Source organism: Cetorhinus maximus, unplaced genomic scaffold (assembly GCF_964194155.1).
Source record: "Cetorhinus maximus unplaced genomic scaffold, sCetMax3.hap1.1 HAP1_SCAFFOLD_751, whole genome shotgun sequence".
NCBI lineage: Eukaryota > Metazoa > Chordata > Chondrichthyes > Lamniformes > Cetorhinidae > Cetorhinus > Cetorhinus maximus.
The window spans coordinates 31,439-50,094 of NW_027596693.1; the positions used below are offsets into that span (position 1 = coordinate 31,439).

The window sequence follows — 18,656 nt, forward strand, 5'->3', positions numbered from 1 at the left end:
CGTAAGTTTAAGATGGTCACTAATAAATCCAATAAGGAATTCAGGAGAAATTTCTTCACCCAGAGAATGGTGAGAATGTGGAACTTGCTGACGCAACAAGTGGTTGAGATGAATAATGTAGATGCATTTAAGGGGAAGCTCGCTAAGACATTAGTGGGGATGAATAGGAGGATATGTTGATAGGGTGAGATGAAGAGGACACTGGTGGAGGAGAAACATTAGCATAGACCAATTGGGCTGAATGGCCTGTTTTTGTGCTCCTAATACTAATACAGCATAGGATGGTGTGTATAGCACCGTATATATGGGAGGGAGATGGTGGTGAGTGGTAATGTCACTGGACTAGTAATCCAGAGGCCCAGGCTAATGCTGTGGGGACATGGGTTCAAATCCCACCACGGTAGCTGGTTGAATTTAAATTCAGTTCATAAGAGCTGGAATATAAAGCTAGCCTCAGTAACGGTGACCATGAAACTATCATCAATTGTAGCAAAAACCCACCTGGTTCACGAATATCCCCTTTAGAGAAGGAAATCTGCCGCCCTTCCCCGGTCTGGCCTACATGTGATTCCAGGCCCACAGCAATGTGGTTGACTCTTAACTGCCTCTGAAATGGCCAGGCAAGCCGCTCTGTTCAAGGGCAATTATGGATGGGCAACCAAGTGACACTGGCACCCCACAAAAGAATAAAGAAGTACACTAAATACACAGAGCATCCTTCTGATCATTCGGGTAAGATTGTTGCTTGTTGTAAACAGGAAAGGAAAAGATTTGAGTTTTAAAATTTGACTTTTTTTTAATAATAGTTTTGGGAACCAATGTTAGGGAGAGCTGTTAGTTGATGTGTAGTCGTGGTAGAACATAAATAGGAGCAGGAGTAGGCCATTCAGCCCCCCAAGCCTGCTGGCTGCCCCAGGCCTCAACTGCTCTTTTCGTGCCAGCTCCTCATAGCCCTCAACTCCCCAATATTTCAAAAATCTATCTACCTCCTCTTTAAATACTTCCAGTGATCTAGCCTCCACAACTCTCAGAGGGTAGAGAATTCCCAGACATTCACTACCCTCTGAGAGAAGAAATTCCTTTGCATCTCGGTTTTAAATGAGCGTCCCCTCATTCTGTGGAACAATAGTTTTTCCTCTGCCTACCTTTCTCTGATTCTATGGCAATCATTTAACTTGTTCAAAATCATTGACTCCTTGCCTGTACATGATCAGTGAGGTTTGCTGCCTTTGATGGTTCCCTCCCACTTGATGTCAACACTACATTTCTTCAGGTTGGATTTCAAAATCTCTTCAGACCTCTCTCCCTGACTTCCGACACTTCCTTGGCTCAGTTCCGAATGACGTAATTATCCTCTGAGTCCACACGTTGAATAATAGAACTCAGAACGGGACAAACACAACAATATGTGGCATGTTGTAACCCACAGAACAGGAAAACCACATTAACAACTTGCCACATGCTTCGCGCCTTTAACATAATAAAATGCCCCAAGGCGCTTTTGCAAGCTTTTATCAAACAAGATTTGACATCGAGCTACACATCAGGAGATCATCGGCCAGATGAACAAAAGCTTGGCCAAAGAGGCAGGTCTTGAAAAGCCTCTGAAAGGAGGAGAGAGGAGCGGAGAGGTTTAGGGAGGGAATTCCAGAGCTGAGGGTCTAGGCAGCTGAAGGCACTCCACAGTGGTGGAGAGAGTAAAATCAGGGGTGCTCAAGAGCCAGAATTAGATAAGCTAGCTCGGGAGGGTTGTACAGGCGCAGGAGACTAGAGAGAGATTTGAAAACAAGGGCGGGAATTTTAAAATTGATGTGTTGCTTAATCGTGAGTCAATGTGGGTCAACGAGCACAGGAGTTGGGTGAACGGGACTTGGTTAAGAGTAGAATTAGGGAAGAGACCAGGAGTGCTTGTGAAGAGTCCAGTCCAGAGGCAGCGAGGGCATGGGTGAGGGTTTCAGCAGCAGATGAGCTGAGGCAGGGATGGAGCCTGGTGATGTTACAGAGGTGGAACTATGTGGTCTTCGTTACAGTGTATGGTTATACGAGGTTGAAACTTCGTGTCGGGATCAAATATGACATGGTGGTTTCAGACAGTCTGGTTCAGCCTCAGCAAGTTACCAGGGAGAGGGTTGGAGTTGGGGGCAGGGGAGCGGAGCTTGTGCTGAGGACCAAAGACAGCCTTCCCAATATTTCACTGGAGCAGATTTCTGCTCATCCAGTACTTTTTGATAATGGAAAGGCAATATGTGGTATAACATAATCATACAGTTACAGATAGAATAAAAGTTTAAAATGGTGCACACGGAAATATGTGGAGTAATATTAATCCAGCCTAGGGTGTCACGTACAGTAATATGTGGAATAATATTAAACCAGTCTAGGGTACCGTGTGCAGTAACATGCGGAGTAATATTAATCCGGTCTAGGGTACCTAGTACAGTAATTCAATAAAAATCTGGAATTAAAAGTCTTATGGTGACCATGAAACCATTGCCAATTGTTATAACAATCCATCTGGTTCACTAATATCCTTCAGGGGAGGTGCATGCTGTGGCTCAGTTCATAGCACCCTCGCCTTTGAATCAGAGGGTTGTGGGTTCATGTCCCACTCCTGGAAACCAAGAACTGTGATTGTACTCAAAAGAGTTGCAATCTGTGACTGTTGATAACTCGAAAGAATATCCTTCAGGGAAGGAAACCTGCCGTCCTTACCCGGTCTGGTCTACATGTGACTCCAGACCCGCAACAACGTGGTTGACTCTTAATTGCCCTTTCTCAGAGGGCATTTAGGGCAGGGCAATAAATGCTGGCCTAGCCAGCGACGCCCACATCCCATGAAAGAATTTGTTTAAAAGTGGAATAATATAAATCGGGCCTATGGTGACATGTACAGTAATATGTGGAGTAATATTAATCCAGTATAAGATGATATATGCTGTAATATTATATAATGCTTTGTTTTAAGAGCACAGAAGCTGTTGTGCTGCCAAGTCTCATTAGTTGCAATGTGCTCACTACAGATTGGATTGCTGCTTGACACATCATTTACAGTGAGGCTCAGGGATCTATGCTGTCACAAAGAATTAACGGTCACCCTTTAAGGATTTTTCCCCACTAGAGAGAGTTTGCAGGATTAGAAAATGAAATAAATACTTTACCATGTAGAACACCTGATGGTCTGTGCTGAGCACAGAGCAAGAAGCTGGCCGGGGAGGGGGTTACAGTGCAGCAATGTGAGGGGGCCCAATAACGTCAGTATAGCTACAGCCAGTAAGACCAGGGAGCTGGGGATGGTGGCATGTGAGGGACAACTGCTGGGTGAGAGGGTTAATACCCTATGCTGGGAACAGGCTGCCCAGTGTCTGACTGTGAATGGGGGAGAGGTGGGTGAGAGGGTTAATCCCCTCCACTGGGAACAGGCTGCCCGGTGTCTGACTGTGAATGGGGGAGAGGTGGGTGAGAGGGTTAATCCCCTCCACTGGGAACAGGCTGCCCAGTGTCTTTGACTGTGAATGGGGAAAGGGGTGGGTGAGAGGGTTAATCCCCTCCATTGGGAACAGGCTGCCCGGTGTCTGACTGTGAGTGGGGGAAGAGGTGGGTGAGAGGGTTAATCCCCTCCACTGGGAACAGGCTGCCCAGTGTCTTTGACTGTGAATGGGGGAAGAGGTGGGTGAGAGGGTTAATCCCCTCCACTGGGAACAGGCTGCCCAGTGTCTGACTGTGAATGGGAAAAGAGGTGGGTGAGAGGGTTAATCCCCTCCACTGGGAACAGGCTGCCCAGTGTCTGACTGTGAGTGGGGGAAGAGGTGGGTGAGAGGGTTAACCCTCTTGGCTCAGAACTGCCCCAACGTGGCACTGACTGGATGAGAGGGTTAAACGTATGCTGTTGGCCGTTCTGCACAGACTGTGAACAGTTGAATAACTGCGTCATTGCACTAATTGGACCAAATCAGGAGCCAGAACTAACAGCAAAGGTATAAATAATGGAAAGTGAAGGGCTGCAGATTCATTAGGCTGTGCGGAGGTGGGTCCCGAGGGCACTCGAGATTTTCTAGATGTGTCCTGGGAGTCAGCGACTTGTTGGATGTGACAGCTTCAGCGAGGGTTCTTAGGCATTTGGGTTCATTGGAGCAGAGAGGAGACGGTGAGTGAGCAAAGTCCGAGGTAGTTGGGGGAGGGGCAGCAGTGTTGTGTGTAACCCAAAATCTACCCGCCATTGGATGAACAGCACGCGCTCTGGTAAAATGACTAACATGTGAATGTGTCAGTATTCACAGTGGGCCCATTCATCACAGGGTTTTGGCTTTTCAAAAAAAAAAACAGAGTGGAAAAGGTTTATATAGCTTCTGTTAAAGGCCCCGGGATGTCTTAAAACACTCCACAGCCGTGAAATAACTGCAAAGTGTCATCACTGTTGTAATGTGGGAAATGTGGCACGGCAAGGTGACCGACAATTTTATATGAGGGTTAAATGTTGGCTAGGACACCAGGGAGAACTATCCTATCACCTCCCACCCCCGCCCTGGTCGGGCACTTCCAGCACTAAATCCGTGGTTTTGTGACCTGATGTTTGACAGAACCGTGCGGGATTTCTCTTTTCAGCCTATTTTCTCCTGTTATAAGCACCATGGCGGCTGCTGCTTGCGCCATTCTGAGTCAAAAGCCAAAATGGAGTCGAAACCCACGTGAAGAAAATTTTGTGTGAGCTGTTTGGACGGTGGGCTCGATTTTGAACTATAGCGTTGAGGGTGGGAATGAAAGGGAAGGCTTTTTGCAGCCTCCTGCTGGTTACCTGCTGATTACCTGATTACTCTTTCCTCCTGACTTTTCTGATTTGTTCCCAGTTAGCCAATCGGATACTCGAGTGCTGACTGAACCAATAATCTCAATTTCTGAGTCAGTCAGTTTGAATCATTCCCAACTCGCCTTTCCCCACCACCCCCACACCCCCGCCGTGGCCTTGTGATGCTACAAACTCTCTATCTAAGTGTAAGATTATGGAGAAGTGGCAGACATAAGACCTCCATTAGCAAAGGAGCAAGGGTTTCTCAGCAAAAATGTGTATGCAAGGGGCACAGTATCAGAGCACAGTGTATATAAGGGTTGGGGGGGAGGTGGGAGTGTGGGTCAAAGCTAGTGCCTCTCTGTATAGAGGCATTCTTAAAGGCAGCTAAGGCTGGCTCTGCAGATAAAGTATCTGCCATAAAGACTGTGTGCATCTATATGGAGGGACTGTATGTTTAAAAGGAGGGGTGTACGTGTATAATGTTATGACCCCAACTAATGTTAACACTGGACAAGTCGGATCCCAGAGTGAAACCTGGCTTGATAGATCCTAACCTTTATTTTTTTAAAGAAACCATGGAGGAAAGTTACTGAACAGATTCTCAGGAATCTGCTGATAAACTTTTAACCCACAGAATAAAATATGTATTAAACAAGAAAAATTAACTATATTACACCAGATAAAAAGGTTGGAAAGACCTCAATACAAACACAAGAGGTTGATTCAAATTCACACTATTCCTTTACCCCAGCAATATCTTTACAGACACACAAACCAGTGAAGAGTTACCACGAGTGTGACACAAAGGCTTCTTGCTTAGGGCTGGTACAGTTGCAACCGACTTGTGTATCTCCCCAAGACACCCAGAAACCACACTCTTAAACCCACTGTTTCTTCAACTGCAGAACAAACAATGAGTTCCCTAAACTCAGTCTTCAAGTAGCACCTCTGCTAAACTGATCACTTCTAAACTAACTATTCAGTCAACTAGTGTCCCCAATAGCCTTGTCGTCTTTCTTATCGGAGAGCTTAAAATCCCTGTCCTCTCTCTCTCGAAAACACTGAGCTCTCTCTTTTGTCCTTCTCTGTGCCTGTGTTCCTGGACCACTGTCACCAGGCAACAGTAAAGCTTTTTCTACTTTCTTTTTCAGAATAATAAACCTTTAAACCCTTTTTTCCCCATCTCTTTAACTTCAGGGGTTGTAAAACCTCATTAAAAATGTATATGTACAAACAAACCCAAAAGACCTGAACTTTTAGTCAGGAATCCATCCAAGCACCAAGATTCTCAAACAACCTAAATGAAACTGAAACCATTTTACTTTCTTAACACAAACATATATATTCAACTTTAAAAATGTTCATAACAATAGAAAAGTACAGGTCTTACAGCAGATGGGTCTCTTTGTGTTTGTAGAGGAGGAATGTGGGTTACAGTAGTGGGGTGTGTGTGTGTGTACACGCAGTGTGGATATGTGGGTTACAGTAGCGGGGTATTGTGTCTGTGTGTGTAGATGGGGTGCAGTCAAGAAGGGGGTGTGTGTGTATGGAGGTGTACATGGTTACAGTCGAGGGGTGTCAAGGTTGAGCTATGCACACCGTCCCTGCTGACTGCAAGTGACCTTCTTTCCCGCAGGAGGAGCTGGAACACCTTAACCAGGCCAGTGAGGAGATCAATAAACTGGAGCTACAGCTAAATGTGAGTATATCATACAACAGTCCCTGCCCTGTACAGCCAGAGCAAGGCTGTCCTGCCGAGGCAGTCAGTTCACCCAGTTTGAGTACTCTGACTGACAGAGCAGCGTACAGTGTGAGCACTTTCAATTAACTTTGTGGTGTGCGGGGAACAAGATTGAGGAGTAGATGAGGGGAGAAGTGAATCAGTCCCCAACCCCAGCAGGGCTCATCGATTCTAGGATCAGGATGATGCCCCCTGTAGCCCAATATCCCGCTAGGTCACGAAGGAGGAATGCAGTGAGATACCAGAGGCCACCTAGGACAGATGTAACTGGATTGTAGTGAGAGCCTGTGCCTTCAGGTGAGGAAGAGGGAAATGGAGGAGTGGAAGAGTACAAGGAGTGTACTGTTCTACTCCAGAATGCCAGTTGGTGAAGGATAGCACTGACGACTGTTTTTATTCAGTCATATATTTATTTACAGAGCTAAACATTATAAGCATGTACCTCCTAACTCAACTATGTCACAGTTTCACTTAAGTATCTCTTTGTGTCTTTGTGTGTTCAGGCGAAAGCCCAATTAATGCCTTTTCCCTGCATATAATTCTCACAGCTGATCTACAATTAACAGGCAGGAGACTACTGCATGTCTTGCCAGGACTGTTGTGTGTACCCAGTGTTGTTTGCAAGACATTTGTAAATGTTGTGGAGTCGTTTATGGTGCAGAAGCAGGCCATTCGGCCCATTGAGTCCATGTCGGTTCTCTGCAGAGAGATCCAGTGAGCCCCACTCCCCCTCCCACCCATTTGATCCCCGTGGACCTGCAAGTTTATTTTCATTAAGCACTGAACCAGTTTCGATTTGAAATGATTGATGGTCTCTGCTCCCACCACCCCCGTGGCAATGAGTTCAAGGTCAGTGCCATTCACTGCGTTTTTAAAAAAAAAAGTTCCTCCTCACTTTCCCTCTGCTTCCCCAGCCCAAAACTTTCATCCTTGTACTATCAGCTAATGGGAACAGCTTTTCCTTGTCTACCTTACCTAAGCCTGTCATAATCTTGTACACTTCTATCAAATCTCCCTTCAATCTCCTTTGCTCCAAGGAGAACAACCTCAGCTTTTCTAACCTGACCTTTTATAACTGCAACCTCTCCAATCCTGGAACCATCCTGCGCCCTTTCAAAGATCGATACATCCTTCCTAAAGTGTGGCGACCCAGAACTGGACACAATCCTCTAGTTGTGGCCTCACCAGAGCTTTCTAAAGGTTCAGCCTAACTTCCCTGCTTTTGTAATCAATGCTTGTTATGCCCAAAACCCCGTATGCTTTGCTAATCACTCCCTCAATATGTCCTGCCACTTTCAAAGATCGATGCACACGCACCCCAAGGCTCCTCTGCTACCGCACACTTGTTGGAACTGTGCCATTCTGTCTATATTGCCTATCCCCGGCCCTTCATCAGCTCACTTCTCTCTATTGAATTCCAGTCTGTCCACTCTGCGAGCTTGTCTATAACCTGTTGCGGGCGATTTGCACCACCCTGTCTGTCTGCCACTCCTCCAAATTTTGTATCATTGGCAAATTTTGAAATTCCACTCTATATTCCAAGATCCAGGTCCTTGGTCCCAGTACTGACCCCTGGGGAAACACCAATCATACACATCCTCCAGTCAGAAAAATAATCACTGTCATGCCTCGTTCGCTGTTTTCTGTCCTTCAGCCGATTGGTTATACCACCTTTTCCACATGCCCACGCACATTCCGCTCGAGTAGCCGCTATGTTTGATGTGTGGCACAGGCGTCACTGGTGGCTTTTGATAAGCCTGTCGGGGAGGATGATATCACGTTATGAAAGTGCGCTGATAGGGGATCTGGTTTCCCTGGGTTATTGCGCTGTCTTGTCACCTATGGAAATGACAGCCTGAACCGGGTCAAACATGAGGGGCTGAATTTCACGCTGTGGGTTGTGAGGGCTGCAGGTTATCAGTCTAAATCCAATTGGTGCTGGCTGACAGTACTAGACCATCCCTAGTCTGGCATTAAATTGGTTGTCCCACCCAAAGAAGCCAGCGGTTCCAGTTTAGGACGTGGAAAAAAAAATACATCATTCTGGTTTTGTACAGGATGTTTTCTCAGTTTGTGACTAAAAACAGGTTATAGTGAAAGTTTCGCATTATCTAATCCATGCAGTACCTGCCCTGGGGGTGTTTGATAAGGACAGTGTAGAGGAAGCTTTACTCTGTAACCCCGTGCTGTACCTGTCCTGGGAGTGTTTGATGGGGACAGTGTAGAGGGAGCTTTACTCTGTATCTAACCCTGTGCTGTACCTGCCCTGGGAGTGTTTGATGGGGACAGTGTAGAGAGAGCTTTACTCTGTATCTAACCCCGTGCTGTACCTGTCCTGGGAGTGTTTGATGAGGTTGGTGTAGAGGGAGCTTTACTCTGTATCTAACCCCGTGCTGTACCTGTCCTGGGAGTGTTTGATGGGGACAGTGCAGAGGGAGCTTTACTCTGTATCTAACCCCGTGCTGTACCTGTCCTGGGAATGTTTGATGGGGACAGTGTAGAGGGAGCTTTCCATTGTCTGGTATTTAATATGGATGAGGTTGCAGTAAACCTGCCTCTGGATATAGAACCTTGTTGTATTTCTTTCAAGTATTGATCTGCACCTCCCACAGGAAGCGAGGAACACCTACCGGAAAATCCTGTCAGAATCTGCAAGGAAATTGAACGCTCAGGGCTCCCAGCTCGGCAACTGCATCGAGAAGGCACGGCCATATTATGAGGCCAGGCGCCAGGCAAAAGAGGTGAGTCCGCCTGTTCCTGCCTGGGGGGTTTGGTCTGCCCGGGGGGGTTTGCTCTGCCCATTCCTGCCCGGAGAGGGGGGAGGCGGTCGCCTGCTCCGCCCGTTCCCCCTGTTCCCCCTGGGGGTTTTGTGCTGCCCATTCTCACCTGGAGGGGTCACTGTGCCTGTGAATTTTGCACGAGTGGTTTACCTTCATTCATATCCTATGGCCTATCGTGATTAAAAGTGCATTGTAAAATGTCCTGGCTGCCTTCACTGTGCAAAGTCCCACTTGAAGGGCGACCATTCAGCGAGGGTGAGAAGGGCGCCTGTCATCCATGGGTCAATACTATCGGGAGAGTCAGCACCGACTGCACACCAAGTAGGGGCGGCCCACGTCTGTGAGTGCACGCCTGTCTAAATCTCTCTGCCTGTGCCTGTGTGTGTGTGTGTAGGGCTTCCTGTTGGCATGTGTGTGTAAAGGACTTCCCGCTGACCTGTCTGCATGCATGTCTGTCTGCCTGTCTATGTAGATATGTGTCCGTAACCGCTTGTCCTCATGGGCGGTGCTTGTAGCTGTATGTAGGGGCTCTCAATGTTGAAGCAGCCACACGTGTCCGAGCGGTTGGGGCTGGTGTGGACGGGAGGGAGGGCTAGGGTGGGGAAGAGGGGGATTGTAACTTGTTCACTTGAAGGCACCGTGATGCCTCCAGCTGCTGTGCCAGTCTATAGAAAGTAAGGATGCTGCCGTGAACGTTATAACATGCCGCCGTCTTTCCCTTGTGTTGAAGGCCCAGCAGGAGACTCAGAAGGCCGCCCTGCGTTATGAGAGAGCGGTCAGTATGCACAACGCCGCCCGCGAGATGGTGTACGTAGCTGAGCAAGGCCTGATGGCAGACAGAAACCGCCTGGACCCCACCTGGCAGGAGATGCTGAACCACGCCACCTCCAAGGTAACCTCACCTCCAAACTGCTGCTTTCCCACACCGTGTCTGGGTGCAGTCTAGAACCTGTACATCCCATCAGCCCCGAGCGAGCCAATCGCTTAGCTGGTTCTCACCCCATATACCAACCCTTCCAGCTCCTTAGAGGGGAATAAATGAGGCCCAGAGACAAACCAGCCTTCCCATGGTTTAAAAAAAAATCCTCTCTCACAAGCACTGTAATCAAATCGAGCCCAGTGTGTCCCGCTGGCTATTATCCAGGAATAAGGAGCACTTTCTTTGCACATGTTAGCGCCAGTTGTGGCTCAACCAGTAGCACTCCCACTTTTGGGTCAGAAGGTCATGGGTTCAAGTCCCATGCCAGAGACTTGAGCACATAATTCAGCCTGACACTCCCAGTGCTTGTTCTACTCCTTAGTGTGACAAAATCCTCTTGTCCTTCCTTCCAAGACAAAGCATCCCGATTGACTGGCACTCCTTCACAAACATTCACTCCCTCCACCACCGACGCACAGTAGCAACAGTTTGCACCAGCTACAAGATGCATTGCAGCAACTCACCAAGGCTCCTTAGGCAGCACCTTCCAAACCCATGACCACTACCATCTAGAAGGACAAGGGCAGCAAGTAGATGGGGACACCACCACCTGGAGGTTCCCCATCAAGTCACACACCATCCCGACTTGGAATGATATCGCCGTTCCTTCACTGTCGCTGGGTCAAAATCCTGGAACTCCCTCCCTAACAGCACTGTGGGTGTGTCTACACCACATGGACTGCAGCGGTTCAAGAAGGCAGCTCACCACCACCTTGTCAAGGGCAATTAGGGCTGGGCAATAACCAGTGACATCCACATCCTGTAAATGAATTTTAAAAATCACTCCCTGCCTCTCTTCCACTCCACAATGCAACTGCCTCGCAGTGTGGTATGCGTTATACACTGGGCGCCTCGCACTGTGACAGGGAGCATGCACTGGCCACCTGTGTTGTGACACGGCGGATGGTAAATGCTGAGCTGTTCAAATTCCAGAGGGAAACTTGAAATAACTGTCACAACTAATTTGCAATTTGTATGTTTCGAGAGGCTTTGAATTCAGCAGCAATAAGACCACCAAGTCTTATAGGTTTTTATAAAACTAAATTAAACATTTATTAATAAGAGAAATTAAACATTTATTAATAAGAGAAATGACTTCAAATCTAGATCTAGAAATTACTATTATGATACTCCTAAATCCCCTAATCAATTTAACTCCCAGTTACATTTTCGTTAAGGCAACATTAGATTTCAAAAGGCCCTGGCAAAGTAAACAATACCCTGAACAGTCAGGTTCAAACTGAGTTCTCTTCACTTCAGTCCCTGGAGGCAGCAGTTTGGGACATACAGGCTGCAGGCTTTTCACACTTGTTGGATCTTAAACTGCCTCCCCATACACACAGCCTTCACTCCTTTATACATATTTTCCCTTTTGAATGCAAATATCCATTGTTTCATTATGCCTTTTGAACCTTACCTCTCTGCTATTTCACTATCCTTGGGAAAAATAAGTAAATAAACAAACACACAGTTTCTAAACTGCACCTGGCTGGGTGACACGTTTCACTCCCTCCTTTGAAAACAATTTAGTCTGGTTTATTTAAAAATGCAAATGTTCCCTTGACACCTCGGTTTCTAACCCTCCCCATGTTTATCTAATTAACATTTCAAACCTAACTTCTCCTCTTAGATCAAAGCACCCAGACTAGCTTCCTCTAATTCAGTTAAGTCTCTCACACACACGCGCACACATGTATAAACACATCCCACCATTACTCTATTTCACAATAAATTCCAGTAATATTATGAGAGTTATTATAACTTCCTGACAACCTGGCAGTGTGACGGAGTGTGTGGTGGGCACCTCGCACTGTGAGGGGGGAGTGTGCACTGGGTGCCTCGCACTGTGAGGGGGGAGTGTGCACTGGGTGCCTCGCACTGTGAGGGGGGAGTGTGCACTGGGTGGCTCGCACTGTGAGGGGAGAGCGTGCACTGGGCGCCTCGCACTGTGAGGGGGGAGCGCGCACTGGGCGCCTCGCACTGTGAGGGGGGAGTGCGCACTGGGCGCCTCGCACAGTGAGGGGGGAGCGTGCACTGGGCGCCTCGCACTGTGAAGGGGGAGCGCGCACTGGGTGCCTCGCACTGTGAGGGGGGAGCGCGCACTGGGCGCCTCGCATTGTGAGGGGGGAGTGCGCACTGGGTGCCTCGCACTGTGAGGGGGGAGTGCACACTGGGTGCCTCGCACTGTGAGGGGGAAACGCACTGGGTGCCTCGCACTGTGAGGGGGGAGTGCGCACTGGGCGCCTCGCACTGTGAGGGGGAAACGCGCACTGGGTGCCTCGCACTGTGAGGGGGGAGTGCGCACTGGGCGCCTCGCACTGTGAGGGGGAAACGCACTGGGTGCCTCGCACTGTGAGGGGGGAGTGCGCACTGGGCGCCTCGCACTGTGAGGGGGAAACGCGCACTGGGTGCCTCGCACTGTGAGGGGGGAGTGCGCACTGGGCGCCTCGCACTGAGAGGGGAGAGTGCGCACTGGGTGCCTCGCACTGTGAGGGGGGAGTGCACACTGGGTGCCTCGCACTGTGAGGGGGAAACGCGCACTGGGTGCCTCGCACTGTGAGGGGGGAGCGTGCACTGAGTGCCTCGCACTGTGAGGGGGGAGCGTGCACTGGGCGCCTCGCTCTGTGAGGGGGGAGTGTGCAGTGGGTGCCTTGCACTGTGAAATGGTGCATAAACTGGGTGTCTGCACTCTGGGCATCTCGCACTGCTATCCCAGTGTACAATCTGCCTTTGTAACTTAAGGCCAGTGCAGGCTGGCAGGCCCTGGGAGTAGAGATGTGGGTGGGGGGAGGTCTCTTATGCTCTTGGAAAGTGCTGATCCCTGTCCCCTTGCTGTGCGGCCTCAGGTGAACGAGGCAGAGGAGGAGCGGTTAAGAAGTGAGCGGGAACACCAGCGAGTCACCCTGATGTGCCAGGAAGCCGAGGGCCGCGTCCAGGAGCTGCAGAAATCCCTCAAGAGGGTAATCATCAAATCCAAGCCCTACTTTGAACTGAAAGCCCAGTTCAACCAGATTCTGGAGGTAGAGTGTGGCCTTTATTTATGGTGCAGAATCTGGGTTCGATCGTGCTGGTGGTGGGTTATACAGAGACTGGGTGAGGCGGAGGGGGGGTCGGCTTCTTTCCAGGTTCAATAACTTTCGACAGGGTTAAGCGGGGTAAATATTTTAACCCTTGCTTGCTTTCCATTCCTGAGTCCTGTAAATCCCAACATGTTGAAGACGCGGGGGGAAAGGGGCATAACTTTCCCAACTCTCCTGTCCCAATATGCTCGCTCCAGCTAAACCTGTCTGTGCAGTGACCTATTTCCTCCGCACCCCACTCACGCTCTCCCCCCCCAACAACCCCCACCCAACAACCCCCACCCAGCACCCACGACCCCACCGCTGCTGAGGCTAAGGAGGCTCTGATGTGCAATGTGGACGGAGACTGGTGGCCTCTACTCCACCTTTCCCTCCATTGAGGATGAAAGGAGCAGGAGTGGGAGTGCACCACTCCTGCCCCCCCCTCCAGCTTGCACACCATTCCATAAGATCATGGCTGACCTTGGGCATCCGCTCCATTTCCCCCCCACTCCACCCTCACTCCCCCATAACCCTTGAGACCAAACGCCTGCCTATCCCGGCCTTCAGCGTATCCAACAATGGAGCATCCGCTACCCTCTGGGGTAGAGCAAAGTCATTTCTCCTCATCTCAGTCCTAAGCGATCGGCCCCTCGCCCTGAAACTCAGCTCCCACCCCCGCCCCCCCAACCCCCACCCACCCGCGTTTTACACTCAGCGTCTCAGCGTCCACCCTGCCAAGCCCCTTCAGGACCTGGGGTGTGCTTTTGATGGAATTGCCAGCGCCCCATCTCACTCTTGCCCGTCGCGCCCACAGGAACACAAGGCCAGGGTGACGGCCCTGGAGAAGCAGGTGTCGCAGGCCAAGACCAAGTACTCTGTCGCCCTGAGGAACCTGGAGCAGATCAGCGAGCAGATCCACGCCCGCCGACTGCAGCGCCTCGGCAGTCGCCGGGCCTCCCCGGTGGGGGCCGAGGCCCACCCGGCCTACCCCGAGGAGGAGCAGGGGGAGGAGGAGGTGGACAAGGCCTCGGCCCGCACCCCCCTAGGGGCGGAGGGGCCGCCCTCGGACACCATCTCGGTGCTCAGCTTCCAGACCATCGCCTCGGACCTGCAGAAATTCGACTCGGTCGAGCACCTGGAGGAGCTGTCGGACGCACTGAGCCTGGACAGCGATGATCGGGACGCGGACAGGGTAAGGAGGCCCTCCTCCTTCTTCTACAAGCACCATCGCAGTGTCAGCTTATAGGGCTGTGGGCAGCTAACCAGGGGGGCCGGGTGGCTACCACTGCGCCCACCCCATCATCTACCGTTTAATTAACAGCCCATCGGAGAGGGAGAGGGCGAGAGGGCGAGAGAGAGGAGCCATCATGCCCGCCATGTTGCACCTTGCCCCTCTCCCCCCCCACCCCGAAGCTGCTTGACTTTGTATCATAGCTCTGGCCCTTTGATGCCCGACTGAGAACACTGCTTGCCGGAGACAGGTTTCAGTGTTGAGGGATTGTACCTTTGGTGAAGGCGGAGGGGATGGGGTGGGAGGGGTTGTTGCCGGCGTTCGGTTTGTACACAACTGCAGGTTGTAGAAATAGAGGGTCCATTCACTACCGATCCCACCCTCCCGTCCCATTTTAATTAAGCAGGGACTCTGTACAGTTACTGAGTAATCCTTACCCTGCTAAATAAACAGGGACTCTGTACAGTTACTGAGTAATCCTTACCCTGCTAAATAAACAGGGACTCTGTACAGTTACTGAGTAATCCTTACCCTGCTAAATAAACGGGGACTCTGTACAGTTACTGAGTAATCCTTACCCTGCTAAATAAACGGGGACTCTGTACAGTTACAATGAGTAATCCTTACGCTGCTAAATAAACAGGGACTCTGTACAGTTACTGAGTAATCCTTACCCTGCTAAATAAACGGGGACTCTGTACAGTTACTGAGTAATCCTTACCCTGCTAAATAAACGGGGACTCTGTACAGTTACAATGAGTAATCCTTACTCTGCTAAATAAACGGGGACTCGGTACAGTTACTGAATAATCCTTACCCTGCTAAATAAACGGGGGCTCGGTGCAGTTACAATGAGTAATCCTTACCCTGCTGAATATATGGGGGCTCGGTGCAGTTATAGCGAGTAATCCTTACCCTGCTAAATAAACAGGGGCTCGGTACAATTACAATGAGTAATCCTTACCCTGCTGAATAAACGGGGACTCTGTACAGTTACTGAGTAATCCTTACCCTGCTAAATAAACAGGGGCTCGGTACAGTTACAATGAGTAATCCTTACCCTGCTAAATAAACAGGGGCTCGGTACAATTACAGTGAGTCATCCTTACCCTGCTGAATAAACAGGGGCTCGGTACAGTTACAGTGAGTAATCCTTACCCTGCTGAATAAACAGGGGCTCGGTACAATTACAGTGAGTCATCCTTACCCTGCTGAATCAACAGGGACTCGGTGCAGTTACTGAGTAATCCTTACCCTGCTGAATATATGGGTGCTCGGTGCAGTTATTGTGAGTAATCCTTACCCTGCTGAATAAACGGGGGCTCTGTACAGTTACTGAGTAATCCTTACCCTGCTAAATAAACGGGGGCTCGGTACAGTTACTGAGTAATCCTTACCCTGCTAAATAAACAGGGACTCTGTACAGTTACTGAGTAATCCTTACCCTGCTAAATAAACGGGGACTCGGTACAGTTACTGAGTAATCCTTACCCTGCTAAATAAACGGGGGCTCGGTGCAGTTACAATGAGTAATCCTTACCCTGCTGAATATTTGGGGGCTCGGTGCAGTTATAGCGAGTAATCCTTACCCTGCTAAATAAACAGGGGCTCGGTACAATTACAATGAGTAATCCTTACCCTGCTGAATAAACGGGGACTCTGTACAGTTACAGAGAGTAATCCTTACCCTGCTGAATAAACGAGGGCTCTGTACAGTTATAGTGAGTAATCCTTACCCTGCTAAATAAGCGGGGGCTCGGTACAGTTACTGAGTAATCCTTACCCTGCTAAATAAACGGGGACTCTGTACAGTTACTGAGTAATCCTTACCCTGCTAAATAAATGGGGGCTCGGTGCAGTTACAATGAGTAATCCTTACCCTGCTGAATAAACAGGGACTCTGTACAGTTACTGAGTAATCCTTACCCTGCTGAATAAACAGGGGCTCGGTACAATTACAGTGAGTCATCCTTACCCTGCTGAATAAACGAGGGCTCTGTACAGTTATAGAGAGTAATCCTTACCCTGCTGAATAAACGAGGGCTCTGTACAGTTATAGAGAGTAATCCTTACCCTGCTGAATAAACGAGGGCTCTGTACAGCTATAGAGAGTAATCCTTACCCTGCTGAATAAACGAGGGCTCTATACAGTTACAGAGAGTAATCCTTACCCTGCTGAATAAACGGGGACTCTGTACAGTTACAGAGAGTAATCCTTACCCTGCTGAATAAACAAGGGCTCTGTACAGTTATAGTGAGTAATCCTTACCCTGCTAAATAAACGGGGACTCGGTACAGTTACAGAGAGTAATCCTTACCCTGCTGAATAAACGGGGACTCTGTACAGTTACTGAGTAATCCTTAACCTGCTGAATAAACGGGGCTCGGTGCAGTTACTGAGTAATCCTTACCCTGCTGAATAAACGGGGACTCTGTACAGTTACTGAGTAATCCTTACCCTGCTGAATAAACGGGGCTCGGTGCAGTTACTGAGTAATCCTTACCCTGCTGAATAAACAGGGACTCTGTACAGTTACAGAGAGTAATCCTTACCCTGCTGAATATATGGGGGCTCGGTGCAGTTATAGTGAATAATCCTTACCCTGCTGAATAAACAGGGACTCTGTACAGTTACAGAGTAATCCTTACCCTGCTGAATAAACGGGGACTCTGTACAATTATAGTGAGTAATCCTTACCCTGCTGAATATATGGGGACTCTGTACAATTATAGTGAGTAATCCTTACCCTGCTGAATAAACAGGGGCTCGGTACAGTTACTGAGTAATCCTTACCCTGCTGAATATATGGGGACTCTGTACAGTTATAGTGAGTAATCCTTACCCTGCTGAATATATGGGGACTCTGTACAGTTATAGTGAGTAATCCTTACCCTGCTGAATATATGGGGACTCTGTACAGTTATAGTGAGTAATCCTTACCCTGCTGAATATATGGGGACTCTGTACAGTTACTGAGTAATCCTTACCCTGCTGAATAAACGGGGACTCGGTACAGTTATAGTGAGTAATCCTTACCCTGCTAAATAAATGGGGGCTCGGTATAGTTGCAGTGAGTAACCCTTAAGCTGCTGAATAAACATGAACTCTGTACAGTTCATCAGTACTCCTTACCCGGCTGAGAAAACACTAACTCCGTATAATTACACAAAGAGTCATCCTTGCCCTGCTGAATAAGCATGTACTTTGCAAAGTTCATGATGAATCCTTACCCTGCAGAATTAACCTGGACTCTGTACAGTGTTGCCTTTGACTAGCTTTTGCCCTTACCGTTCACTGTGAGGATCCCACATCATCTTTCACTCAGAGGCTTCCAACTGAGTATCAGTGGGACAGTGGGCCAGACACTATCCTTTCCCCCTCTGGGACTGTGTGGGACAGTGGGTCAGATGCTGTCCTTTCCCCCTCTGGGACCGGGTGGGGCAGTGGGTCAGATGCTGTCCTTTCCCCCTCTGGGACCGGGTGGGGCAGTGGGTCAGACACTGTCCTTTCCCCCTCTGGGACTAGGTGGGACAGTGGGTCAGACACTGTCCTTTCCCCCCTCTGGGACTGGGTGGGACAGTGGGTCAGACACTGTCCTTTGCCCCTCTGGGACTGGGTGGGGCAGTGGGTCAGACACTGTCCTTTGCCCCTCTGGGACTGGGTGGGTCAGTGGGTCAGACACTGTCCTTTGCCCCTCTGGGACTGGGTGGGACAGTGGGTCAGACACTGTCCTTTGCCCCTCTGGGACTGGGTGGGACAGTGGGTCAGACACTGTCTTGGTAATACTGTTGATAGTGATACACCTATCATTGTGTTCTAGTAACTGGAATATGGGATGCCATATAACACTTAAACAGTCAGGGCAGTAAAAGCCTGGGCTCCATCTGTGGCCTGTCTTGTTCATTGTTCTCAGCTAGTTCGGTGCTCTGGGGTTTGGGTGGAGTGCTTCAGAGTGTCTGGATTCAGGAGGGGGAGATAAATCCGTCAGGGCTTTTCCCCATTCCATATCTCCGCCCGGATAAATCCATCAGGGCTTTTCCCCATTCCATATCTCCGCCCGGATAAATCCGTCAGGG

The 18,656-nt window shown here is 49.3% G+C and overlaps 1 protein-coding gene and 1 long non-coding RNA gene across 3 annotated transcripts; one reads left to right on the forward strand and one right to left on the reverse strand.

Annotated features, from left to right (window-relative positions):
- The first annotated feature begins 6,422 nt into the window (after positions 1-6,422).
- On the forward strand, positions 6,423-14,653 carry LOC144674685 (SH3 domain-binding protein 5-like). Of its 2 annotated transcripts, XM_078535925.1 has the most exons (5): positions 6,423-6,485; positions 9,140-9,268; positions 10,038-10,199; positions 13,133-13,306; positions 14,163-14,653. In XM_078535925.1, the coding sequence occupies exons 3-5, from the start codon at positions 10,089-10,091 to the stop codon at positions 14,592-14,594; spliced, it is 717 nt and encodes a 238-aa protein (XP_078392051.1). In that variant the 5' UTR covers positions 6,423-6,485; positions 9,140-9,268; positions 10,038-10,088; the 3' UTR covers positions 14,595-14,653. The 2 variants fall into 2 exon arrangements, with proteins under 2 accessions (XP_078392051.1, XP_078392052.1); XM_078535926.1 differs by lacking the exon at positions 9,140-9,268.
- A 3,199-nt stretch (positions 14,654-17,852) lies between these two features.
- LOC144674686 (uncharacterized) lies at positions 17,853-18,450 on the reverse strand. Its single transcript, XR_013574606.1, has 3 exons — positions 18,367-18,450; positions 18,080-18,186; positions 17,853-17,945 (listed from the first exon to the last, which is right to left on the reverse strand). It is a non-coding gene; the product is annotated as an uncharacterized LOC144674686 (long non-coding RNA).
- Between the last annotated feature and the right edge of the window lie 206 nt (positions 18,451-18,656).